At 56.8% G+C, this 25,696-nt stretch overlaps 5 protein-coding genes across 5 annotated transcripts; 2 read left to right on the forward strand and 3 right to left on the reverse strand.

Moving 5' to 3' along the window:
- Positions 1-1,495: 1,495 nt before the first annotated feature.
- Positions 1,496-4,720, reverse strand: HRG_03377 (uncharacterized protein; the record flags this gene model as incomplete). Its single annotated transcript, XM_044861848.1, has 10 exons — positions 1,496-1,686; positions 1,780-1,928; positions 1,974-2,169; positions 2,242-2,559; positions 2,901-2,921; positions 2,970-3,168; positions 3,256-3,524; positions 3,783-3,861; positions 4,203-4,280; positions 4,484-4,720. 10 exons carry the CDS (start codon positions 4,718-4,720, stop codon positions 1,496-1,498), a joined length of 1,737 nt encoding a protein of 578 aa, XP_044722874.1.
- A 4,048-nt stretch (positions 4,721-8,768) lies between these two features.
- Positions 8,769-9,779, forward strand: HRG_03378 (RNase H domain-containing protein; the record flags this gene model as incomplete). The annotated part of the gene is made up of 4 exons (XM_044861849.1): positions 8,769-8,984; positions 9,076-9,149; positions 9,218-9,303; positions 9,358-9,779. 4 exons carry the CDS (start codon positions 8,769-8,771, stop codon positions 9,777-9,779), a joined length of 798 nt encoding a protein of 265 aa, XP_044722875.1.
- Positions 9,780-11,684: 1,905 nt separating this feature from the next.
- On the forward strand, positions 11,685-13,413 carry HRG_03379 (metalloprotease-like protein; the record flags this gene model as incomplete). The annotated part of the gene is made up of 4 exons (XM_044861850.1): positions 11,685-11,727; positions 11,779-12,837; positions 12,971-13,012; positions 13,088-13,413. 4 exons carry the CDS (start codon positions 11,685-11,687, stop codon positions 13,411-13,413), a joined length of 1,470 nt encoding a protein of 489 aa, XP_044722876.1.
- Positions 13,414-14,855: 1,442 nt separating this feature from the next.
- Positions 14,856-16,266, reverse strand: HRG_03380 (ATP-dependent DNA helicase PIF1; the record flags this gene model as incomplete). Its single annotated transcript, XM_044861851.1, has 4 exons — positions 14,856-15,264; positions 15,477-15,796; positions 15,859-15,925; positions 15,974-16,266. The coding sequence occupies 4 exons, from the start codon at positions 16,264-16,266 to the stop codon at positions 14,856-14,858; spliced, it is 1,089 nt and encodes a 362-aa protein (XP_044722877.1).
- A 4,918-nt stretch (positions 16,267-21,184) lies between these two features.
- HRG_03381 (PIF1-like helicase domain-containing protein) lies at positions 21,185-25,674 on the reverse strand (the record flags this gene model as incomplete). The annotated part of the gene is made up of 9 exons (XM_044861852.1): positions 21,185-21,555; positions 21,604-21,956; positions 22,072-22,478; positions 22,543-22,815; positions 22,892-23,621; positions 23,694-24,571; positions 24,624-24,785; positions 24,881-25,248; positions 25,344-25,674. 9 exons carry the CDS (start codon positions 25,672-25,674, stop codon positions 21,185-21,187), a joined length of 3,873 nt encoding a protein of 1,290 aa, XP_044722878.1.
- Positions 25,675-25,696: the final 22 nt, after the last annotated feature.

The raw sequence follows: 25,696 nt of genomic DNA on the forward strand, positions 1-25,696 counted from the left end.
GGCACGGCAGAGGGCAGCATTTCTCTCAACCCGACCCAGAGCGTCGTTGTTGCTCTAGTCAAGCAGCTGCCAGAACAGACATACCATGTCTTCTTCGATAACCTCTTTTCCTCGCCGAACCTTCTTACCGCCCTTCGTCAGCTAGGGATTGGCCCGATTGGGGCTACAGGCACAGCCCGAGTCAACTATGGCTTCTATCAGCCCTTTGTGGAGGCGAAGAAAGCTAACACAAAGGGTGACTGTTGGCCTTGGGGCATGCTGAAGACTGCACCTACCCCTAACGGGCAGGTAAGTCAGAGTCAAGAGACAGGCTTCCTAGTAATTCCCTTATTAATCTGTCTTCTTCTTCTTCTCTAGGTCAACCAATTCGCATGGAAAGACAATGCCCTAGTCTTATTCCTCTCAACAGTCTATTCGGGCAAGGAATTCGAAGAGCGAATTCGGCGCCGGCCGACAACAGCACAGCCCCGAGCACGCCCTATATAGCAAAAATTCGGTACCGAGCCTGTCTTACGTCTTCCTGTGCCGTCTATTGCTGCAGTCTACAATGATCAAATGGGCGGCGTTGATATTGGTGACCAACTAAGAGCAGGGGGGGGATTAGACCATCGTGTTTATAGGGGAAATTGGCGGGCACTTGCGTGGACCTTCCTGCTTGAGACTGCTCTTATTAACAGCTTTCTTTTACAGCTTTGGGGGCAGCCAAGCTGGCCACGAATAACCTCACAGCGTGAGTGGCGGCAACGCATTTTGAGAGATCTTTGCGAGGCTTACAGCAAAGACGGTAGCTCAAGACAAAGGTTTCGGGCAGGCGACATCTTTACGCCTTTATCACAACACAAACACGTCAAGCATTCAAAAGGGTCTCGCTGCGTTGCTTGTAAAGGCTTTAAGGCTGGGCAGCCTCGATCACAAAGTCAACGCATGCCGTTGGGGGCAGCTAGCGGTAATAAGGTGCCAAAGAAAACAGACCTGGGCTGCAGCGAGTGTAAAGTAGCTATTTGTACAAGCCCGCATTGTTGGGACTTCTATCATAGCCTAATTTGCTAGTAAATTTAAGTACTGTCTATAGCGCTATGTATCATTGGTTGGTATCCCTGCTCGTGACCCCTGACCGGCCTTCGCGCACTCAAAGGGATGCGGATGCAGCATTGTTCGTCACTAGGCGGCCATTCCAGATGCTAAAGAGAGAGAGTGGGGCGTCGGCAGCCTAGCTAATATCTCCCCCATTGTGGATAGGCTAACTGAGGCTCAGTTGGGTCTTTGATCGGTGATCATGTTGTTATTGTTATTCTTTTTCTATCTAGACCATGCGGTGAGGTTTGATAGGTTGTGTGTGTGTGTGCGGGTAATCGTTGTTCCCTGATGACGCACGTGATATCCTTCTGCGATGTGCGCTCTATCGTACAAATGATCAGACACTGGCAGCTCTTTTAAAGTCGAAGCAAACGCATCAGATAATAGGGGGGGGGGGGGAAATAACCAAGGGAAATCGTCAATCGTTAATCGCCTCTTCAATCGTCATATCTTCCTTCCTTTGAACCCAACCTTCAAGCCGGATCGTGATCTCGTTGTCGTTGACGAATCGGGTCAAGGCTCCGTTCGGAGATAGCTTCGTCATTGCATCAGCCGGGTTGTCCGCACCATTGATCCAACGGATGCTTGTGATGTCTCTCTGTTCGTACGCTTGCCTCAACGCCATGATATCGATCATCAGGCGTTTCTCCGTCGTAGTGCCAAGCTTCACGAGGCACTCGTATAGGCTATACGAATCCGTACACACCACGAGCGGGATTTGCGGCAATCCAAGGCGGTTTGTGATCTGGTTGATCGTCTCTGTGATCACATATGCCAAATCGAAGCCTGAAGCTAATCCATATATCTCAGAAGCCAAGACGCTGCGGGTGACTCTCTTGCACTTCGTCGAGCTCCAATGGATCAGGTTTCCGTGGATCGTGAATGACTCATCTGACTTAGTCTCGGTTGCAATGATTATAACGAATCCGATCTGAGAGCTTAAGTCCTTGTTGTTGGCGAATGATCCGTCTGTGAAGACGAAGACCTTTGCTGCTTCTAGACCTATTGGGACAAATCGAAGGCCTCTTTGTGGATTGTCGATCTGCCATTGGATCCGTTTATTCAACGCCTGAAAATCCTCCGCGGTTGGATCTTGTGATTGTGCCGCGATTGAATAATCGAAGCTAGCCTCTGGTTGACAAATTGAGGCTATATAGGCGCCACGGGCACGTTGTTCCACGTATCGTTGGGCCCGATCTTCCGTGGATAGATCGATAATTTTGAGGTTGTTGACCTGACCTTTCTGCATGACTAGAAGATAGCCCTTCTCTAGAGCAATGAGGCTGCCGTTGAAATCACAGGTATCGCCTTCTCGTAGGGTCTTCTTTGGCTTGGCTTGGAAGCATAGCTCGCGGTCTTCACGTTGCAGGAATGTTGTTGTGCCTACCAATAACGTATCATCAGTCTGAAGCGCGGCAACGCCGAAGGCATTAACCTGAAGTGCGGTATCCGCGTTGGTCTCTGCGGTCGTGACGTTGATCTCTGCGGTCGTTATCATTAAACATGGATCAAACGTTGACGGCTCCATCTGTAGCTTGATGCGGTGATGCTCATGATACGTATTGAACCAATGAGCGCCTGCTTCAGCGATTCCGTACAATGGCTTGACCACACGAAGGATGGTTCCCCCTGGGTATCTCTCTTTTAATTCGTGTGGCAAAGAGATGAGGATAGTGCGATTCAAAGTGGTCGATGCCTGCGTATAGGCCATCGTAATGTCTCGGATAGCAAGAGACATCTTCAAAGAGCAAAGGAAAGGGAAAGAGCGAGTACTACCCGCTGGGCAGGACGGGAGATTGTTGGAGCCTGCGTGAGGATCTCACGCTTCTCGTCGTCACCATATCCTTGTACCACAAGACGAGACTTCTCGTACGGTGTAGCAGTGTTCTTGCCTTTGACCTCCCGGACCATTCGTGACTTGAATAGCCTGTGTTTTCCATGCTTATTCATATCGTATCGTTCGGGCACGATGACGCCTGCGCCTAGCAGGTTCGTGATTTCGAGGTCATCAGAGGCTTCAAACGGTCGTCCGGCGGTAGTGATTTTCTTCTCTGCACGTAACTTTACGGCAAGGTCGAGGGCGGCGCACTCCTTATGCGATAGAAACATATTAGCGGGTGAAAATTGAGATCGAGGTAACGAAAAAGGGCTAAGACTAAGGAAATAACTAGAAGGAACGAAGGTATCGTATTGCTGCTGATCTCGAGGGACTTTTCTTGGTCTGCCGCGTCTGCGTGGTCTTTCCGGCTCGGGATATTCGAATGGCTTAGGCACTTCGGTCTCAACGTTGATGCTATCAGCCTGATTGTCAGCAGTCTGATTGTCAGCGTGTGGCTGCTGTAGAACATCGTGACTTCGTTGCTGCTGCGAATCCGGGTGGCGAAAGTAGGGCTGGACAGCCGTGCTGCGAAATTTAGCTGGCCCGTTGTCTAGCTCAACTGTGACTTCTGTGTCTGTCACAGCTAGGACCTTGTATGGGCCTTTCCATCCTCCTTTCTCACGAAATACTCGAACTTCACTACCAAGCGGCAATGATAGTGGCATCTTCTCAATCGAGTTGGGCCCATTACGGGCATTGAGGGCGTCATTGACCTTCCTTTTAGCTACAAGCTTGCGTAGCTCTGCCATAGCTTTCGTCACGGCTTTCGCACGTGTGATCGCGGAAGCAGAAGGCGGCGAATCCATCGTTATCCGAGGGTAGGCACCAAAGACTAGTAGTGTGGGCACTAGACCGTCAGGTCCGGCGGTATCATTGACGGATTTGAAGGCCATTTGAAGCAACGACTCAGCTGATGCTGTTTTAGCTCGGCTTTCAAGATCTCGTATGCCCTTCGAATCGGGGCGTGATATCTCTCCACCTTGCCAATTGACCAGTGGGCTTCGACGGGCACTTGGTGACAGGTTATTCCTAGCAGCTTCGCTTCTGCTTGGAACTCAGAGGAGGCAAAATTCGTACCAGCGTCGTGCGTGATAACATCTGGAGGGCCTAGGTATGTGTCAATCCAACACAATTTGAGTGCTTCCCACGTCTCTTTAGCCGATATATTCTGAAGAAATCGTCCGGCTTGGAAAGAGGTTGCTAGGTCAACGGCATGAAGGACTGGCCGGCTGTCAAGATGCATTACATCGACGATCAATTCGTAGTTGAAATCGCAGTTATCCTTTAACGTGAATTTGAACCTGCGCGGTGCGTCTGCCTTGATCTGGCAAAATGACAGAATTTTCGGATCATCGCGATTGCTTCGAATTCAACATCATGCCCAGCGCTTGTCAGTAGCTTATGTAGCTTGTGTACTGACGGGTGGCCAAAGCGAGTGTGTAGGCGCCGAAGCTCGGCTTCGGATAGGAAGGCAATAGCGGCTTCATCCTTCCGTAGGAAGAACCACGGATGACCCCATTTGCGTACGATCGGAATCCTCTTATCGCCGCAGATCAATTCGTTCGTGACGTTGTTGAGATAGGCACCGAGACGGTCCATATCCTTGAGGCATAGCAAGAAGGGCGTTGACATATTGATAACGTGGAAAACGACTTCTCCAATCGGGGTGATGACTGTTGTGATCCCGATCGTGTTCGTCGGCTCGTTTCCACCGAATCTGACCGTTGCGATCGTCGCATTCTTCCGTAGCTGGACCGTCGGCATCTCTCGTTGGAGCGCGCGGAATTGGTCGATCCCAGCTGTAGATATCTTCGCTGCACCCGTGTCAGGCAGGATCCCTTGGAAGAGGTCCGGTTGTAGCGATCGAGCAAGAAATGCTGTGATTCCTCGCATATCGATTCTCCCTCGACGGTGTGAATGCGGTGGCGAAAAGCTCTATTAGATAGGAAGGCAGCTGCAAAGAAGCTATCGCTTTGATCGTCAGAGTCATCGTCAGCAGAATCAGAGGTCTGATCTTCATCTGGGTCCCCTTCGTAATCGGCAAGGAACGTAGTAAATGGACGGGAAGATGACTTCTGGCCGTGAAATCCTCGTTCTCGAAGATATCTTTCCTTGGCCTCTTTCTCTCGTCATCCGGATGCTTCGTTGAAAAACAGCCTTCTTTGCCGCAGACGTAGCAGCGCTTCGTCCACTTCTTCCTTTTGTCAGCGGGGTGCTGATAGCGGCGGTCAGTAAAGAATTGGTCTTGATCTTGAAGATATTGACTGGGCTGTCCGGGCTGTCTTTGGCTGACGGTTGTGAGTGACGATCTTAGCTGTGAAGATAGTCCCTCGAAGGTCTTAGCCGGCACGAAGAGGGCGAATTCTAATTCAGGCACGCCACGGCATGCTCGAATTGTCGTTGAAATTAGCTGGTCTTCGCCGCCATAGCTATTCCCAAGAGCTCTCTGGCATAGCTGCAATTTGTCAAGAAGAGCCTGGAGGATTTCACAGAGAGGCTTCTCGGGATTCCTTCCGAAGCTGTGTGAAATTGATCGAGGTCCAGTCAGTGTGATACTGTTGCCTATTGACTTCCGTATCAAAGTGCTGCTTCATCTTCTGATACATCTCCGCGAACGTTGAATCGCGGCTGACTTGATGCACGAAGAAGTTCTTTGCTCTCTTCGTGAGGATATTTGAGAGCAAAGCGTGGAATTGTGACGGTTTGATGCTAGCTGTGAGGCAGGCATCGAGAAAGTAACGGATCTTATCATCTAGGATATCGTAGGCGTCACCTGAATAGTTGAGCTTTCGATCCCATAGCTTAGAAAACTGGTTGGCGATGGCAGGATCGAGGTCTTCATTGGGGACCTGGACTGGGGGCACGGTCCGGTAAGCTTCGCGGTCGATAGCTGGTCTGATCATAAGTTCCTGCTGCTGTTGATTCGATCGTGACAGGGGTAGGGATTGGTCATTGGGGGGGTCTTGCGGGAGGTTTAGATCGGGAGTGACTGGTGCTGGGGTTGGTGCTGGGGTTGGTGCTGGGGTTGTTGCTAGCGATGGCGATCGTCTGAGGAGTTCTTGTTGGCGTCGGTAGGCGGCCGTTTTCTCGTATAAGATGGCATCACGAAGATCGTCTTCATCCCACTCAGGAAGTCGGTCACGGTTCTTCAGATTTACTAGGAATGCCGTGATCTTTGCGTTCAGCTTTCCTGTATAGATTCCTCTGAACCTTAGGGTATTCCGTAGGACCTTACGGACCCTTGGATCGACCTTCTTGAAGTCGTCTTCCTCCCAATCCTCAAAGTCTTCTTGGAATGATCCAAGCAGCTCGAGACCTTGACATGTTGAGAGACTTTATAATCAACGATGCGGGCGAGAACGAAGGTATTATAGTGGATCTCATCGGAAGTCTCGTTGACTGGGGTGTTGAAGAGGTCCATGTTGAAGATTGTGGCGAGGCCACGGTTGAATTCAGCAATATCGAGGAATTCGTTGATGTCGAGCGTCGGTGCGTTCGCGTTCGCGCTGGTGCCGCTTGCGCTGCTGCTCATGATGTCGGATGGGGCTTGACAGGAAAATCTGCGAGGAATAGGGCAAGAAGGTGTCAAGAGAGGTCAAATTGATCGAGAGTGATCAATGAAGCTGATAATCAAGCGGGATACCAGAGATTTGTATGTGCGATAGGGCACGCCTAAGAGGTCAGCGGCTGAGGCAAACAACTAGGCACGGTTGACTGAATAGAGTGGGCGCCGGTCGGGTCTTCGTAGTCAGTCTCGCGTTCTAGCAATCTTAACTTCGCAGGGCAATCTGATGCAGATGATGCTTAGAAAGACTCTCTTCTATCTTGCTGCTCTGAGGTTACCAGCCAGGTAACAACTGATCAGTGTGGATAGGCTAACTGAGGCTCAGTTGGGTCTTTGATCGGTGATCATGTTGTTCTTGTTATTCTTTTTCTATCTAGACCATGCGGTGAGGTTTGATAGGTTGTGTGTGTGTGTGCGGGTAATCGTTGTTCCCTGATGACGCACGTGATATCCTTCTGCGATGTGCGCTCTATCGTACAAATGATCAGACACCTACAGTATATGATCAGATGCTTCTAGCATCTCCCAGCCACTCCTTTATGTCATCTATAAAGATGTTGCTCCTTTTCCCCTCTAGATAGCTAAATCAAGAGTTCTTCCACTTCCTGATCTTCATGCTTGCTGCTGCTCTACACCCCGTGCGATAAGTACCACGATGGAATTAGCCGTATAGTACTTGTCAAATTCCGGCCTGACGTAGCTGCCGTGCCCGTCGAGAATAAGAAGTCGATGCGTACTAACTATACGGCGCCGTATATTCGGATCAAAGACTTTTGCCTTAATATCGCCGTGGCGGCCAATAAACTTCCGCACCTAGTTTTCCCCGACAGGATCTTTGCCTCGCTCGGAAAGCAATAAGTTGGTGTCGGTGGACCAGGGTAGCCCTGTTAGGGAGGGACCCGGAGAAGGGATTCCTGGCCCATGTAGCAGGAACGCATGAGGACTTCCTGAGTAAGGAAGGCAACCCCTTTATGCGTGGGCACAGCCACGTATGCGTGGGTAGAGCCCATTACTCAGGAGGTCCCCAGAAGTCCCTAAGACCTCCTGTATAAATAGCCCCCTCAGACTGCCCCTTTAGACATAGAACATGCATCTTGAACCTTCGTGTGTGACCTCCTTCTTATTCCGATGTGTATTGGCATAACGTTCCATCGACAGTTGGCCATCCGACAAGTATAAGCCACTATCGGCGGCATCCCTCGCTCGTCCATCGACAAGATCTATTGTACCAGGGCAGTCTCTTCCGTCTCCGTCAACTTCAGGTTGTTCATCTGAGCGTCGCGTCGGCGAATGACACCGCGCAGTCGATTAGATACTGTCGATTAAGGGACGTCGTATGCGGCCGCAGCCTTGCGGGTACTTTCGAATTGGCCCTGCTGATAGGCCCTGACGGCGAGCAGGACCCGTTCTTCGCGTGGAACCGATTGGTCTCCCGTCGCCGTCATCGTGCTCGGCTTGTCTTGCCATAAGTGTGGGTCGCGGCGGTGGGGAGTTTTTCTGACCGAGTAGGGGGTCTGTCGCATATCAAGCCTGCCTAGGATGATTATTCATGAAGTGGCGATGTTACTCGCAACGCCGCTGTTGCCTGCTAGGCAACCACTACTAGGGGGGTCTAAAAGTCGACCCCCCGCGCTTGAACATCAAGCACGGGGGGGCCATTGACTAGGAAAAGGGTCACTGACTGGGAAATGCCTGGGAGTACTCTACTTTACGGATATCTGGGCAGTAAGTGAAAGTACCCCTTTTGAGGTAGATTTATTTATCGGGGCGATCTAAATAAGCGGTATAATGCGGTACTTTCTATTGCACTAATTTCTCAGCGAGATAGAGGTACCTTTCCCTTTCCCAGTCAGTCACCCTTTTCCTAGTCAATGGCCCCCCCGTGCTTGATGTTCAAGCGCGGGGGGTCGACTTTTAGACCCCCCTAGTACTGCGTAATCACGCGACGGACCTTTCATTTGCGTATAAAGAGCTGCACAACTCCGTGCGTTCGTTCGTTCACTTCTTGTTCTTTAGATAATTCTCATCAATTGCCTGATGCCATCTCTGACCCGTGTGGAGCCAAATGTCTGACAGGGTCTGACCGGGAAGGGGGTGGATTACGTTATTGATTGGCTGCCGGTAAGTATCTTACCTCAGCTTGCAATCTGCCCCGCTCTCGACCTTCCCTTCACGACCACCACTTGGTCAAATGAAATACCTCAGCACAAACATACCGAACAGAGCGGCAGAAAACAGGCATCCGCAATGCCTCGCGGCTGGTACCTCGCCCAGGGCCTAGTCCCACTCGGCTACAGCAGCAGCGACGACGACGAAGGCCCTTGTGAGCTGCCAAACGGTCGACTTGTCTGTGGACCTCATGGATTGGTGCGTTGTGGTATATGTTGCAGCGACTACAGCTTTATGGACGATGTCCTTGGTGAAGACATCGAGGACAACGAGGAAGATGATGAGGATCATGACGTGGCTCCTTTTTGCGCCGCCATCCACCATCGCCATCCCTTCCCTAGGATCTGACGTGATGAGGGGCACTGGTCTGGTGTTCCCCTCCAAGTTTCGACATCCCACTAGCCCCCTGCGACCGATGGAGCTGTTTCGCGGCAGGGTTCGTTTCATGAATATCGTCAGGTATGAAGCTTTTTCTTCTTCGTTACGTACTTTCTCGTGCCTGGCTAACCCGCGGTCCGTGATCACAGGTGCACCTACCCCAACGACAAGTCCATGCTTCTCATCATGACCGACGGAGCATGCCTTAACAACGGCCAATCCAATCCGAAGGCAGGTTGGGCATTTGTACAGGGGCTTAATATTGAAGGCCAACCGCTCGTGGTCTCAGGTCGTCTGGAAAAGCAGGGCCCTTGGGGTGATGACGGCATCCAAAGCAGCAACCGGGCTGAGCTGCGAGCTGTCATCGCCGCCCTGCGTTTCCGACACTGGCCGGGCGAGGGCTTCAGCACAGTCATCATCGCCACCGACTCTGAGTACGTCGTGGAGGGCTCGACACAGTGGGCGAAGGCTTGGGTGCAGAACAATTGGAGGACGAAAGGTAAGAAGGGAATTGGCGGCGGCAACGTCAAGAACAAGGACTTGTGGGAGATGCTCTTGGGGTGTGAGAAGGCCCACCGTAATGGCCTGGTCATCCAGTTCTGGAAGATCCCACGCCAGTGGAACGCTCTCGCCGATGAAGGTGCGAAAAATGCTGCCGCCGCAGAAGAAACGCCTGTCGAGTGGAAGGATTGCCTGGGCCTCGCAATATGAGGGTGAAGGTGACTAAAAGTGATATTGCTCTGGCAAAGCCAACTCTGTGAACCTTGACGTTTGGGTCCGCTGTCTGGCTACGTAAACCTCGTCATCATCAAAGCGAGCGGGGAGACGACGCGCACGGTTTGGCCGGCCTCCTGGCGAGTCAGTGGGAATGGACGCTGCTTCAACCGGCTCGAGGTCAACCAAGGTAGCTTGACTCATCGTCAGTGTTGTCATCTCCGCGTAAATGCCTTCCAGTCCTCAAAGTGCTCTGAGAGATATTCCATCCCTACCAACACCTCCCACAGGTGCCCATGGCCGTCAGATTTGCCCCAGCCCTGGGTCCGCATTGTCTGAAGGTATATTGGCTTGAGAATCGCATTGACTTCACCAAGTACGCGCCAATCCTCATTCGATAATATGTCAGCCGCCGGGATGCGTTTTGCCTCATCTTGTTCGCCTTCAAGTGCAAAGATGAATGCCCGGATGTCCGTTCGATTCCTCAAAGCCCTCTCGATCATCATGTATGTGGAGCTCCACCGAGTCTCGTTGTTCAGGATGACCTCCAGTTCCGCAGTTGACTCTTCGCAAAGCCGATGTTCCTCATACTCTTCCTCCTGCGCAATGCGATTGAAGTGTTCGCTCCGCTGTGGCGACGATCGGATGAACTTGACAACGTTATGAAGTTTCCCGATGGGCCCTTTCGCGCGCCAGTGGCCGAGGTCCTGCTCTGCAAGGCCTCGCATGCAATTGATCTCGGATTCGAGTTCGAAGGACTCTGCATCTTTGCCGTAGAGAAAGGCCCGCGCAACAAGATTGAGAGTGTGCTCATAACAACGCATCCGGCGTGCCTTGATGTCAGCGGTTCTCATGGATAAGTCCAGCTGCTTGTAATGTAGTGCAGGCAATGATCATTTGTGACTAAGTTGTCAGAGACAACACAGCCGACTCGCCCCCGGATCTCCCAGTCCTGGACGATGCCCACGAGTGACGCAGCAAGGTTCTTTCCGCTATGGATGCCGAATTGACGTCGAAGTGCAAGCAGCCGCGACTGCTGGCGTGCCCCCTGGTCGATGAAGTGTGCGAGACAAGCCACAATCGCAAAACGATTCGGCGACGTCCACAGGCCAAAGCTGAGGTGTATCGTCGTCAAAGCATCGCGCAACCCTACCTTGATGAAGTTAGCGAAAAACTACGAGGGGAGGAGGTAGGAAAGTCGTCTCCGGGGATTGAGCCCGACAGCTCGCCCTTGCGAGGCCTTGCAAGAAGCGCTGGATGAAGCCTACTGTGGCAGGATTTTCTCGATAGCCTAGCTCAGCACGTCCTGTGCCCCACCGGGACCTGAGCGGCCTGACGGCGCTGGACGGAAAATACACACACATACCCGTTGGTCAAAGGCAGGCGCGGCTGACCAACTTAACTGCCGTTAAGTTGGCCCAAAAAATCCGGGACAGCACAAAAACCCCCGGGACAATCTTAGAATAGTGGAAATTACTAATACAACTGTTAAGAATTAAGTACCTCAGATTTTAGCGTATTTTCAAAGAAGTACTAACTTCTTAACACTTTTTCTAGTAAATTACTAGGCCCCAGGATTGTTCCGGGGGTTTTTGTGCTGTCCCGGATTTTTTGGGCCAACTAAGTGGCGAAGACACTTAGTTGGGCTGCTGTGGCCCCACACCAAGATCAACGGGTAACGTCGCCCTTTGCCTGCCCTCTTCGCGAGACTGTGTGGGTGGAGAACTAGGTGGGGCAGCCAACTAGGTGCGTTGGTCAGGAAGAATTTCAGGCGAGTCACGTGACATGATGTGGTTGCCTTCTCAACTGTCTCTAGCCTTTTTGTAACCATCGTTTCCACGAAGGTTGTCGTCAACATCAAAAAACACACGTTTAGCAAGTTCCAACCAACATCACTACCACATGCAGGAAACAAACAAAATCGAGGAGCTAGAGAGGCGACTTCGTGAGGCGGAAGAACGCATTGCAAGCGAAAAGCAACGCGCCGAAGAAGCAGAACGAGAGCGTCAACAAGAGCGAGATCGTGCCGAGAAGGAGCAGCAACGCGCCGAGAAGGAGCAGCAACGCGCCGAAGAAGCAGAGGAACAGACGCGACCGACCACATTCGACGAGTACATCGCTGCTTGTCATCACCACGTCTTTTCCCAGTTCACGGTGGAAAGAGACCGCAGGCTTACGTCAAGGGGTTCCATCACCAACCCTCGAAACAAGCTGTGCCCTACTAGTCTTGAGCCTTGGCCACGGTTCCTGGAACAGCAGGGGAGCGTTTTCGATACTCTCTACGAATGTCTGCCCGTCGGCATTCGTGTCTTCGAGAGCAAAAACTTCCTAGCCGGTCTAGGAAGGAGAGTGGCGCAACGATCGATAGCAGATGAGAAGACGCTGGAATACTTCATGCATAATAGTGTCGAAGATCCTGTCAGAGTCATCATGGAGCAACTCAGGCAGATTGACGAGGTGTGCGACGCATTCGACATGGGAAACGGGATCGTCTTCGAGAACCATCCTCACGCCATCAGCGACGTCGCAGAGGAAGTAGTCGCCCGGGAGAACCCGTCAACACCGCCGCAAACACCGGACCACCGACGAGATCTTCATCAGCTGCGGCCCGACCAAATCTGCATTTATCGGTCTGGTGATGACCCATCCCCGGAGAAGCGGACGATGATCTATGTGTCCGAGTATAAGGCACCCCATAAGCTCACAGCTCCGCATCTCCGCGCCGGATTACGGCCGATGAATATCTACAAGGAAGTCGTCAATCGGAAGACGATCCCGCCATCTGTGGACCCGGACGGCCGTTTTGAATATCACGCCGAGAGACTGACGGCGTCTGCCCTCACACAAACGTATCACTACATGATCGAGGGCGGTCTCGAGTACGGGTTGCTGACAACTGGCGAGGCGACCGTCTTCCTCAAGGTGGACTGGGCCGAGCCTGAAACGTTGTATTATCACCTGGCAGAGCCCTGGCCGGAGGTGTTGGCTCATCCAGAGCATATGCAGTCTAGCTCCGCGGTGGGGCAGTATCTCGCGTTCAGCCTGATGGCGCTAGGTAGGCCGGGCGGACGGGTGGAACACGGGCAGGATGAGCGTGATCGGGCGACGGCGAATCTCAACAGGTGGGCGGAGGATTTCGAAACGACACTGCGATCGATTCCAGAGAGCGACCGAATGGCATCGAACAGCGCATCCAGCTGGGCACCTACGACATATGAGGACTTTGACCGGTCGCCGATTACGCGGCAGGGGAGGAGACACCGTCGAGGTAGAATAGGCGACGAGCGCAACACAATTGCGACTAGACGAGATCAGTCGGAATCATCGGACGAGTCGGGATATCGACCTCCGGATACGCCGAGCCCCTCTGAGCGGCAAGGACGACGTGGACAACGCGGACAACGTGGACGAGGCGATGCAAATGTACCTCGAAGAAGTCAACGAATCCTGGCACGCCGACCCCGCCAAGGGACTGATGAGGAAGTGGAACGGCGGTACTGCACCCAAGCATGCCTCCTTGGACTGGTTCGGGGAGGCACCCTCGATCCTTGTTGTCCCAACGCGGGGTGTCATGGCAGACCTCGAGGCGCGCTACATCCGATCAGTCATTCTACATGGCTGCAACTTCTGAGTGAGCAGCTGCGACAGACACTGGATGCCGGGATCACGAAGCTAGGAAAGCACGGTGCTCGAGGAGTGCTTTTCAAGGTGACCCTTCTGTCGTATGGCTACACGTTTGTGTGCAAGGGCACAGTGAAGGCCTTCATCCGAGACCTTGAGCATGAAGCAACCGTCTACAAGCGCCTAGAGCGGGTTCAGGGCGTTAACGTACCCGTCTTTCTCGGAGCCGTAGACCTTCGGCCGCTGAAGAGGACCTATTACTACGACCATCGGGTTTACGTCGTGCACATGACGTTTCTTTCATGGGGAGGAGACATAATTGACGAGGCCAAGGTCGCAGCCAGCACGGGAAGAATCCTTGAGGCCAAGGCGCTTGCATCCCTGCGGGCGATACATGAGGAAGGTGTGGTGCACAAAGACGTGCGAAGCGCCAACATGCTGGTCAACAAAGAGACGGACGGTGTGATGATGATCGACTTTGAGCGTGCTATGTTGCTTGAACTAGTGCGACGGCCACTTGCGCAGCTGGTGCCCAACAAGAGAAGATTGGACTCGGGCAGTACGACAGGTCCAGGGAAGGGCAGAGTATGCAAGCGGCGAGGTGCGGGAAGTTTTGGATTCGCAGAGGATACTCTGATGGTGAGGACAGCATTCCTGGGGATGGAGGACGGCCATAAATGAGAAAGTGACGTTTATGATCGAACGTGATGACGATGGGCGACGAATGCGTCTACTACTACTGGATAAAGGGTACGCTGTAATAGTATATTAATATGCGGAGAGGCTGTGTGGTATTGATAGCTGGGTGATTACCGGAATAGTGGTGTACGATGCAAAGAGGCAACAAACCCCAGGGCTGCCGTCAGATCAGGCAATTGATGAGAATTATCTGAAGAACAGGAGCTAAATGAACGAACGCACGAAAATGTGCAGCTCTTTATACACAAATGAAAAGTCGCGTGATTACGCAGTAGCGGTTGCCTAGCAGGCAACAGCGGCGTTGCGAGTAAAATCGCCACCTTATGAATAATCGTCCTGGACAGGCTTGATATGCGACATTCACCCGGCTTCAATTGTAACAAGTCTCTGCTGCGCCAAAATAAAATAATAAGAAAATTCACGCCTCCCCTCCCCTCGCCATCACCAGTTCATCTAACTTCGCAATGCACCTCGGCAAGTACTCCTTCACGCCATAGGCGTTAAGATAGTCCCGCTCCTCAACCAAATCATTCAATGCCACCTTGACCCAGTCGACCGTCTTCTCTCTCCGCTCCCTTCTGGCCTGCCGCCTATTTTTCTCCCACATCAGCTTCTGGCGGTACATCTGGCCGCGTTGCTGCTTGTTCGGCCTCCCAGTTTTGAACACGCCGACATCCGCATCCATCACGGTCCACCGCTTTGGGGCCTCGGGCAACTTAGCTGCCAGACTGACGGGCTTCTCCCTCGCCTTGATCAGCGACAAAAGTGCCTCGTCCAGCAGCTTGAAAGTCGGAATGCTGTTGTCGCATGGGGTGCCGCACATCTTGCAGGTGGCGTCGAGGTCAGTGTGTGATGCATCAGCATGCTGAGCAGCAGGTTGAAGGCAAGTGTGGTGTCCATGGCGACTAGCTTCTTGACGGCGCCCATGTGTTTACGGATGGAGGTAGCGTAGCTGGAGGTCGTGATCGCCGCGCTGTTACCACTCATAATCCTAACTTTCTTGTCGAGTTCATCGACGCGTTTGTCGAGGGCCTTGAGGGTGTCGGCGTAGAGCTCCTTAGCCTCTTGGCTGGTGCCTACAGCGGCGGTCTTTTTGGGTTTGGCGGAATTGTCTGTCTTGGTCGCTTTTGTCTTGGACGCTTTTGTGGGACCATTCTGGATGCTGTGTATCATGAACGAGCTCAGTACAGCCAAGAATGTAGAAGAAGTGGATTCGTTAGGCAGAGACAATGACCAGCAGAAGAAGCTCAAAAGAACTTGTTACGCGTCGAGAAACGCGTCTTGCGGAGACTATCTCGGACTCGGAGAATAAATTAACCGAGGAGCTATGGAGTTCCAATAAAGTGGGGTGTGGCACGGGTAGGCATTTCAGACCGCCACGGTCCCGCGGCCTGCCTCAGCGCCGCGAAAATCTCGTCGATTTCGGCGGCGCCTTCCTCGTCCATGGCCCGATCCAACGGCGGCATGACCTGCGCCGTCCGCGTCCTCTCCAGCGCCGACGGCTCGATTCGCTCCAACCGCTCGCACACCACCGCCGGCACCCCGTACGGCGGCGCCCCCCAGCTGTCCATCTCCGCCGTGTCGATCTCGACCTCGCCGTAGAGCGGGTTGTTCTCCTTAAGCCAGGCCAGCGCCCTCACGACCACTGACCGTCTCACCGATAGGAGACCCGACAGGCCGCGCGACCCTGGCCTCTCGGCGCCCAGCCATGAGACGTGGATCTCGTCTATGACCGGAGCAGCGGGTGGGGCAGCACCTTGGCGACCAGGCCCTGCACGTCGTTCGGGAACACCGTGATGTGGCCCTTGACGTGCTTGGGATATCTTAACGTCTGCTTCTGGCCGCCTGAGGCGCTGTATCTTGTGACGAACCTATAACATGAGTTCAGCGCGATCAGCTTCTCCACCGACGTTAGGCCCTTGAGCTCATCGGGGAACACGTGCTCACAACCGAGACGGCTATGGAGTTGAGCCGCCGGCGACAACACCCCGCGCGCCAAGGGTCGAGAACACTCCTCGCAGACCGGGACGGACTCGCCCTCGGGGAAGCAACTCCGGCACGCAAACGGCGATCCGCGACCGCCCCTAATGGTGGGACTCGACATCCACTGGTCCCATGCCATCTCCCTCAGCTCTCTTGCCGTGCGCTTCCGGTGGCATAGCATGCACATCCGTATCGGCAGCTTGTCTACGTCGTGGAAGGCCCGATAGAAACCTCGCACCGTCGACACCTTCCTCTCGTGCGGTACGGGCGTGCACCGGTTTTGCATTGGACAGCCTTTCCTTTACGGCGATTCCTCTTCAAGGTAACGTAAGACGCTGGCCAAATCCTCCTCCTGCAACTCCCTTCTCCTCTGCCTCCAAAGGCCGCCTCGAGTACGTTTCGCCGGGGGCCGGTCTCGGTCGGGCTGGCCCATTATCTTTCTCTGTTCTACGGGCTGCGACGGTCTCGCTGCCGCCTTGTCTCGTCTCGGCCGATCTTGTTCCTCCGCTGCGACCTCGCATAATGGTCGCGGTGGCGAACGTCCGGAAGACTGCAGATTCGCTGTTCTGTTTTCCGTCTCTCTAGATCGGACTGGCCGAACGAAGGGCTCCTTACCGACGTGCAACCCGCCTTCACCCGAGCGAGGCACTTGTCCGGCCACGTTCGTAGCCTCTCTGGGCTGAACGGGTTGGGGTTTTCTCGGTCTCCCCTCGCGCGTTTCCCCCCAGCGCCGGTTGTACGCTCGATGAGACCCTTCAGAGTTACCCGGGCGCCATCGCCGGACTGCCTAGGCCTAGCCGTCTCAAGACCACCTCTGGCCGCGGCAGACGATTCCCCTATGCCTGCGCCTTCGTTTCGCCCAACTAACACGGCCTCTGGCCCATCACGAGCGTTTATCGATGCTGACCGTTGCGCTTGCCCTCCCTCTAAAGTAGCGCCATCGATGTACCTCGTCCGTTTTCGCTGCTAAGTACCTCGCCGTATTCCTACAGGCAACGCTCTTTTGAGTGTTTTCGCTCGTTCCCTTCGCAAGGCCGCCTCGAACGCCGGCGCCTGCTTGGCCTCGATAGGCCGGACTTGGATGCCGCGTCCGCTTGACTTTCGTGGTGTGACACCTGCTTCGGCCCTTGTCCGCCGCGCTAACTGTCCCCTCCGCGATACTCCTTGTCGCAGCGGCGACCGCAGCCACCGTCCCCATTTGACCTTCTCCGGCCACTAACCTAACCTCGCGGCTATCCAGTCAGAACGCCTGATGAGTCCTTCGTCAAGGGTTGGCCACTTCTCTTCCTATATGTATGACGTCAGCATTGAGGAGACGGTAATAGCACTGATGCGAGGCACATGCGTTTGCGTCTTATCCGAAGAAGACCGCTTCAGTAGACTGACCCGAGCGTTCAAGTACAACGAAACTGGCGCGAATCAAGGCAGCCCTAAAGTCAAGAGCAGCGCAAAATAGCAACAGTCGGGGGAGCCAGGAGCCGCCGGGTCACGTTAAAGCTGCGGCGTCTCCGGCACAGTTATATCATCAAAGAGCAGCAGTTTGTCCCTAATGGAGCAATCCTGCATCGCAAATTAGTGCCAAACACGGTGACTACCGTACGTTTCAGCGCGCTTATCCATGGCCACTACTCTTATCCCTCTAGCTTATACGTCATGACCACATAACGCACGTAGGACAAACGTTTCGTGGCACTATGCCACGTTGTTGCCCACCGGCGAGGCTGCATTACATGATGGCCTTCAATCTCCTTCCATTGTGGCCGCACTGATTCAGTCCTCATATTTCTGCTGTGAATGGTCCCGATGAGTACGTGCCTATTCCATCATCGGTTGCACCTTTGCTTTATGGCAAAGAGGCCCGGCGAGTGGAAGTGGACGACCCGTACGGTGCTCGACATGGCATGGTTCGTCAGGGTCTGATGGTACTTATTTCAACTGACGGATCTCTTCTATGAGCTTGGCAATGAGTCGTTGCAATGAAGGGTCCTTGCTGCAGAGGCAGCCTTCTTAGCTGCCCGCCCACTCCACAGCGGAGGCTGCCAAGCCAACGTACTGCAGCCCCTCAATTAGGTAATGTCGTGTGTTTCAAACCGATATACCTAGGTTTGCCTCCGGTGAGCACACTGGATGCTGCTTGAAAGAGCAGTAGGACGAAGCAGCGGACCTTCTCGTGGTGTCCGGTGTCAGTAGCTGCGGTGCACACTCGTTGCGTGGGCAGTGTGGCGAGGTCTGGTGGGCGTGAGCGGGCTGCGAAAAAATTTCACGGTAGGCCACAGCTCACCAGGCTGACCGCACATCGTGCCCACGGTAACGGGGTTGCGTCAAAGCGAAGCTAACAAGCTGCAAGAGGGATACTGGATATGAAAACCACCCGACTCGGGACCGTTCTGGCGACGAGACAGGGCACCCTCGAACCAGTCTGGCTCTGAGTGGTCGGCTCGTGAGGTGGCCCAAGGGGGTTGAAGCGACGCCGATCCGAGGGCTCAGGACAAGCCTAAGTGCTCTTTTCGGGTGTAATGGAAGTTGTTAAGGCTGACGGGAGCAGGTGGTTGTCGGATCTGTTAAGGAAGCGATCACAGAAAGCCCGAACCACCCGCGTATACGCTGGGCGAACGGCGCGAGAAGCAAAGCCCGGCGCCAGCGATACGTCCCTGATGACACAGCGCACCGCTCCCGAGTATCATAAGGCAGAACCTGGTTAGGTTAGTAGACGGAGTGCAGGTTGCCGTGCCGGTGTGGCGGTGTCTCTGCGTCTCCGGTCTGCAAGACATGGTCGGCCGCGTCTCGGAGACGATTCGCGGTAACGGGAAGCCGGTCCCGGGGTCGCGCCCGGGGAAGCCGGTGGGCCGTGGTGCCGTAGCATGACCAGAGGCAAGTCTGAGGGGCAGTCTCTACTCGCACTAGAGCCGGCGCGGGAGACCGCGCCGTGGTGTCGCCGCTACACCGAGACGACACGAGACCGCGGAGATGCTACGGTAGCCGGAGAGGACGGATGCGCATGTCGGTCAGCTTAGAGACGGAATATATTGCCGTTGCGGCTGGCTTAAGGTGCAAACTTAGATTACCGACCGTATGGCCCGTACCGGATACGGGGCGGCACCGTTCGACCTTGGCAGGGTCGGGGTACTCCTGTGGGAAGGTCTCCAGAAGGAGCAAAAGACTGACGGGGTCGTTAAGGCATAGCCACGGCCGGCCGGGTGGCTTCCCGGGAAGGAGTAGGTTTTCTGAGTCGCACTGGCGCCGTGGGACGAACGAGTGCAGGCAACGTATGAGGCAGACCGAGCGGAGGTGCTGAAGTCGGATGACCCGGAGGACATCACTATCGCGACGTCCAGCTCGCAAAGGAAAGGCAAGGTCGGGTTGGGAGGCGTCGTTCGGGATGCTTCCCGTGACAGCGCAGACGAGGTGCTGACCAGCTACTCCGTCACCCTTGGCTCCAGTGATGAGCAGAATGCCTACACAGCAGGACTCGAGGCAATCGCCATGGCCCTGAGGTGTGTACCTCTAGGTCTTCATGACCGACAGCTCACAGTTGTGACAAGCAACCGCTCTGTCCTGCAAGTCATCGGGCGACCGCGGCAGCAGTCTGGTCAGTGCACGATACGGGCGATATACGGATCTTTTGAGTATCTTGCGAAAAGAGGCTGCAGAGTCAGACTTCGTTGGGTGCCTGCAAAGAATGAGGAGTTCACCCTTGGGCCACTGGCCAAAATGCAGACGAAAAGAGCGACGCGAGATGAATGCATCGCTGAACCAGCAACGTTTCAGGCAAGAGCAACGACGTTACGACTGCTGCTCAACGAACACACTCGCGTTCGTCAGATCCCAGAAAGGGTTGGAAAGCACTCAAAGCGCATCGATAAAGCATTGCCGGGCAAGCACACCCGCAAGATGTACGACGAGCTAACTAGAAAGGAATCTGAAGTGTTGGTACAACTTCGAACTGGCAAATCACGACTGAATGGCTACCTCTGCAAAATCGGGGCAGAGGAATCGGATGAGTGCACCTGCGGACAGTCGGCGGAAACGGTGGAACATTTCCTCTTTCGATGCAGAAGATGGACGGTACAACGGGAAATCATGCTTCGATATGCTCGCGGAAAGATGGGAAACCTGTCTTTCTTCCTAGGAGGCAAGGCAGAGTCAGACGATGACAAGTGGCAGCCCGATATGGGGGCTGTACGGGCGACAATACAGTTCGCATTGGCAACGAAACGCTTCAGTATGGACCGACGAGGGACCATGTACTGATCAAGGGATGATCATACTAACACAACAGCCTTCAACTTGGCAGACCGCGCTTCAGTCGCTGAAGGTAGGACGCTGAACACTTGGAGAAACTGACCTTCAAGTAGGCCTGTCATGTCACAGCGAACGAGGCTGGAAACAGATGAAAAGAAGCGTGGGGCTTCAGGTGCGATGGAACCATGTACAGTAGGTACGTAGCTTAGCGTAGTGGCTCTATGGGGGAACCCTCCGGGCGCAATACAAAATAATTCAGCCGGAGGCTGACTTAACATTAATCGGATAAGTGCCTTGAGGAACGTTAGTGACGAAAAGGTTCTTCTGGTTCCTCCCCGGGGAGAAAGAAAAAAAAACGCCGCCATCAATTTCCCCCCCCCTAAATGCCGCCCTCTGATTCGTCGGCTGCCGTCCTCTAATTCGTCGGCTTGCTCTCTTCAGATTGGTTTAAAAATACAACCTCACCGCCCTCGTCGCCGCCCCTTTTTGCCCTCTTTCCTTGAAGCCCGTCTTCTTTCCTGGCCCTTTCTTTCAAGCTCGCCCCGGAATACGCCCTTTTCCTCTTTGCCCCCCTCCTGGCCCTTGACCTGTGCTCCTTTTACGTCGGTAGCTACGGCAAGCCCGCTAGCCTAGAGCCGGCTGGCCTGTGAAGTCTAAATCTCCGCCTTTGCGGTCCGTCTATATTAGACACGCACCCGTCGATGTCCATTAACTACCTTGAGATTGTTGCTCTTATTTCTATCTCTACGTTGCGCCTTCCCATAATTTTGCTTTCTCCGCCCCTGATTGTGTGCTAGGGTAGTCGTCCTAAGGGCAGGATCTCCTCCGCTGCGAGCGAGACGCCTACGCCGCCCGCGTTACCCGCGGAGCCAGTCGGCCGCCTCCTGCGTCGTCTGCCTGCTAAGCTCCTCTAGCCGGGCCTGCGCTGCCGTCATCTCCTCGGGCACCCGGTTCCCGACTAGATCCCGCTCCCGCACCTCCGATACGAGCATGATGCCGTCGAGCGTCGGGCACCGCGACAGCTGCACGTACAGGCTGTACGGGTCGCACGGCGACGGCACCGCCCTCCCCTCGACCGTCGTCATCCTCGCCCCCCGCAGCTCCAGCGCCACGCGCTCCAGCGTCCCGCCCTGCACCTTGTAGTCGGTGCAGGCGAAGGCCGCCGCGCACGGCAGGCCCTCCGGCTGACGTCGTTGCGCTGCCACGGCCGCTTCCGCTGCGCCGTGATCTTGACGCCGATGGGCGTCAGCAGGATCGTCCCGGCCGGCATCCCGACGAAGTGGAAGTCCTCGTCGTCTCCGAAGCCAGCACGATGCCCGCCGGCGGCCGAAGTGCATCGTCAGCTCGGCCGAGACCCGGTGGCCGGGGAAGGCCCGGTCGGGGATGACGTCTACCGCCGTGTACCCGGCGCCGTTCACTAGCTTCAGCCCCTGGTGCGTGTTCTGGTTCACGACGACCGGCATGCCGGGCACGAAGACGAAGACGGCCGGGACCGGCGTCGCGCTATCGTCGCCCTGGCCCAGCATTAGCAACGCCTCCTCCTCCGTCGGCAGGCCCTCCCTCCACTTGTGCTCGGACGGAAGACGCGCGCCGCCGTCCGCCGCCGCGCCCGGAACGCGAGCGCCGCCTCTAGGTTGAGGTTCCAGCGGTTCCGGTTGAGCGGCGTGACCACCGTCAGGCCCGTCTCCCACGGGATCCGCCTGCCCGGCCGGTGGCACCTCGAGTTGAGCAGCTCTGGTCCGACCGGTCCTGCTCCCCGGCGGATGCGCCCGAGCAGCCGCCGCAGCTCCGGTCGCCGGCGGCCCGCATCTGCTCGTCCAGCATGACGACCGTCGTGAACCGCCGCCACAGCGCGTGCGCCTTGTCGTGCTGCCGCCGCTGCTCGGCCGCGAACGCCCCGTCCTCGTCCCACGCCACCGCCGCGCTCGGCAGCAGGATCGACCGCTCCTGCACCGGCCGGAACTGGTGGAAGTCGCCGCAGAAGATCACCACCGGGATGCCGCCGAAGTCTCGCGCCGACCCCCGCAGCCTGCACAGCTGCTCGTTGGCGGCGTGCAGCGTCCGCGCCCCGAGCATGCTGACCTCGTCGATCACCAGCACCTCCTTCTCCTGCCAGTCCATCCGCGACCGGCCGTCGACGAAGCGCTCGCCCTGGCCCGGCAGCCGTACGCCGTCTACGTCCTCGTCGCCCTCCCGCCCGGCCGCCCTGGCCGACCGTAAGGCCGCAGGCCGAGTGTAGTGTGATGCCGTTGATCCGTGCTGCCGCCGTGCCCGACGTCGCCGTCACCAGCAGCCGGCTCGATAGGTCCCTCCGGGCGAGCAGCTCGACGAGCGCCTCGATGACGCGCGACTTGCCGGTGCCGCCCTCGCCGCCGATGAACAGGCAGAGCTGGCCGCCGCCATCGCCGCCTGCGTCGTCGCCCTGCCGGATTCGGTCGAGCTGCCGGATTCGGTCGAGCTGCCGGCATACGATTAGGAGAGCGATGGCCTGCTTCTCGTTGAGCGTTAGCTGCCCCGCCAGCTCTGCCGGCGGCGACGAACGAGCTCGACGGGCCGAGCCGCACGCGCATCCCCGCCGCCGTGCCAGCGTCTACGTCGCCGTCGGCCGCCGTTACGTCCATGTCGTCCTCGCCGAAGCCCCCCATCACCCCGCGAAGAGCCGCGCCGCGGTCGGCCCCGACGCCCGCCGCCGCCCCGCCGCCCTGGATGCCCTGGATGGCTCGCTCCCGCCCCCGCGCCGCGCTCCTCTGCTGCGACTTGATGGCCCGCACCTCTTCTTGCCGTGGCAGCGCCGCCCCCGAGAGCTCCGAGCCCGGTAGGTTCACCCGCCTGCCTGCCCTCTCCTCCGCCACTACCGTCGCCGCGAGCTCGGCCGCCGACCCCAGCGCCGACTGCTGGAACCGGCAGAGCTGCTGCGTCATCGCTAGCAGCTCTGTTGACTGCGCCGTGACTTGTCCCGCGCCGGCGGCATTCCGGACGACGTCGATGAGCCGGGCCGCGTCGCCCGCCCCGCCGGCGCGGTACGCCTCCTCGCCCCCCTCGGCCGCCCCCCTGCCTTCGTCGCCGGCCTGCGGCACCGTCGTACCGCCCTCCTCGGCCGTGGCGGCCCACTGCTTGGCGTCGCGCTTCGCGTCCTCCGCCGACCGCCGGAGGAGCTGCACGTTGTCTGCGAGCCGCGCGACCCTCGGCGCCAGCGACTCCCGCGCCCGCGCCCAGATGTCGTCGATGTCGCCTGCCTCCTCGCCGAGGAAGGACTCCCACGGCACGAATAGGGCCAGGTGCTGTACCGCCGCCCTAGGCGCTGTTAGCCGATGCCCCTAGCCGCGCTGCCTTCCCCTTGGGCGCTCCCCGTCTTATGGTGCGCACCTTCGGTGGCACGACTCGTCGTCTCCCTCGCTAAACTCCTTGCTGAGGTATCCGTCGAGGCATACGGTCGCCCCGCTACCCGGCCGCCTAAGCGCCTGCACCCAGCCCTTCCCCGACGCCCAGCTCTCCGCGAAGGGTACCTCGCCCCAGCCCGTCCCACCGTCGGCACCGCGGCCGTTTCGCTTTAGCCTTACGAGCGATGCGTAGTCATAAAGGCAGAGGCCCCGCAGGAGCTCGCCCCTGTGCCGGTAGGCCCCGACGAGGGGGATCCTCGGGCCGGCCTCCTCGACGACGACCGTCTCGTCCGGCGCGTCGCCCGTCGCCTCCGCGCCGCTCGCCCGTCGGAGGTGCCGCCACCGGCGGAAGACGGCCCAGTAGAGCTGGTTCGCGTTCACGTACGCCCACGCCGAGCTGCTGCTAAATTCTGCCGGGTACCCTAGGAGGTGCGCGATCACCTCGACCTGCGACAGCGGCCGCTCCGTAAATACTCGGTTCGCCGCCTTGAGCAGGAACGTTCTCGTCTTGTTCCCCCCTATGGGGTCCGCCGCCGTCGCCACCCCTTCGGCCCCGCCCCATCGGCCGGCGTCGCGGTCGGCGCCACTTCCGTTGCCCTCTCCCGTCGGCTCTAGCGCGGGGAGGAACTCGGCCGCGGCGGCCACACGCTTCCACACGGGGTCCTCTACCTTCGTCGCATAGTTGGTAATGTAGTAGATTAGGGCCATGGTCTTGCGCTGCGTCGCGATGAACGAGATGTCGTGGTTGTGCCGTAGCCCTACTGCCATCGCCCGGTTCCACCGGTTCACCATGCTATGCGTCCGCCGGATCTCGAGCACCCCGTCCGCCGTCAGCGCCGTCCTCTCCACCAGCCTCCACGGCGCCTTGAACCGGCAAAGGTCCCCTTCCGCGCCCCGCGCCGAGCGAGTATTTTACGCAGGTCGCGCTATGCGTGTGGATCTGCGTCGCGCCGGCGCAGAAGTTGGCCTCCTCGTCGAAGGTGTCCGTGAAGCGCGCGACGTCGTCGAGCCGCGACGATATGTCCGCCGTTGCCGACCGCTCCGCTTGCACGGCGCAGTAACCTTCCGCGTCTAGCTCCTGCCGCCTCGGTTTAGCTCGGGCCCTTCGGCCTGCCTCGGATAGGGGCTTAGGGGTTTGGGGGGGGGGGGGGCGTCTTAAGGCGGCCGCCTTACCTCGGAGAAGACGCTGTCTACGTAGCGGACGATGCGATCCCGGTACGCCGCCTGCTCCTCCGTATCGGGGCCGGCGAGCGCCTCGCCGAGGCCAGCATTGCCCCTTAGCCAGAGGAGCCCGTGGATGTGGAGAGCGCCTCGCTCGTTGGTCTCGACCGCGCCGTAGTACGCGCCGACGTGGCCGAACACCGACTCCTCCCCGACTTTGATGTAGTGCTCGAAGAAGAGCGTCATCTCCCGGTGGAAGAAGACGACCGAGCTCATCGGGTCCGATATGGCCAGCCGCGTCCGCTTATACGCGGTCCCTAGGTCTCGTAGGAAGGCCTCGGCCTCGTCCGGGTCGCGCCGCGGTGTGCCGCCAGCCGCAACTTTACCAGGTTCGTGATGTCGTTCGGGTTCAGCGTGAACCAGATGGCCGGCACCCCGTGCCTTATGATGAGGGATAGTATCTTCTTCCGCATACTGAGGCGGCTCTCCCTCGACATCGGCTGCCGGTAACCGAACACGGAGAGGGACCGGAGGAGCTCCTTTACCCCGTCGTCGCTAGTCTTGCCCGTGGCCTCGAGCTCGACCCTCGCCGCCTCGAGCCTCTGCGCCGTTAACGACTTTAACAGGCCCTCGACCCTTGCGAAGTTCTTCCTCGTGACGCCTAGCATGCTGGCCTGGCGGTTCCTAGACCGTACGCCCATGTTAAAGACGAGGAAGGCGAAGATAGGGTGCGTCGCGAACCGGCCGCCGTGGCGCCGCAGCACGACGTCGGCCCATGCTTGGAGCTTCATGTTCCGCGTCGACATAAGGCCCTCCGCGACCCGCTCC

Source organism: Hirsutella rhossiliensis (assembly GCF_020360975.1).
Source record: "Hirsutella rhossiliensis strain HR02 chromosome Unknown scaffold00003, whole genome shotgun sequence".
In the NCBI taxonomy this organism is placed as follows: domain Eukaryota; kingdom Fungi; phylum Ascomycota; class Sordariomycetes; order Hypocreales; family Ophiocordycipitaceae; genus Hirsutella; species Hirsutella rhossiliensis.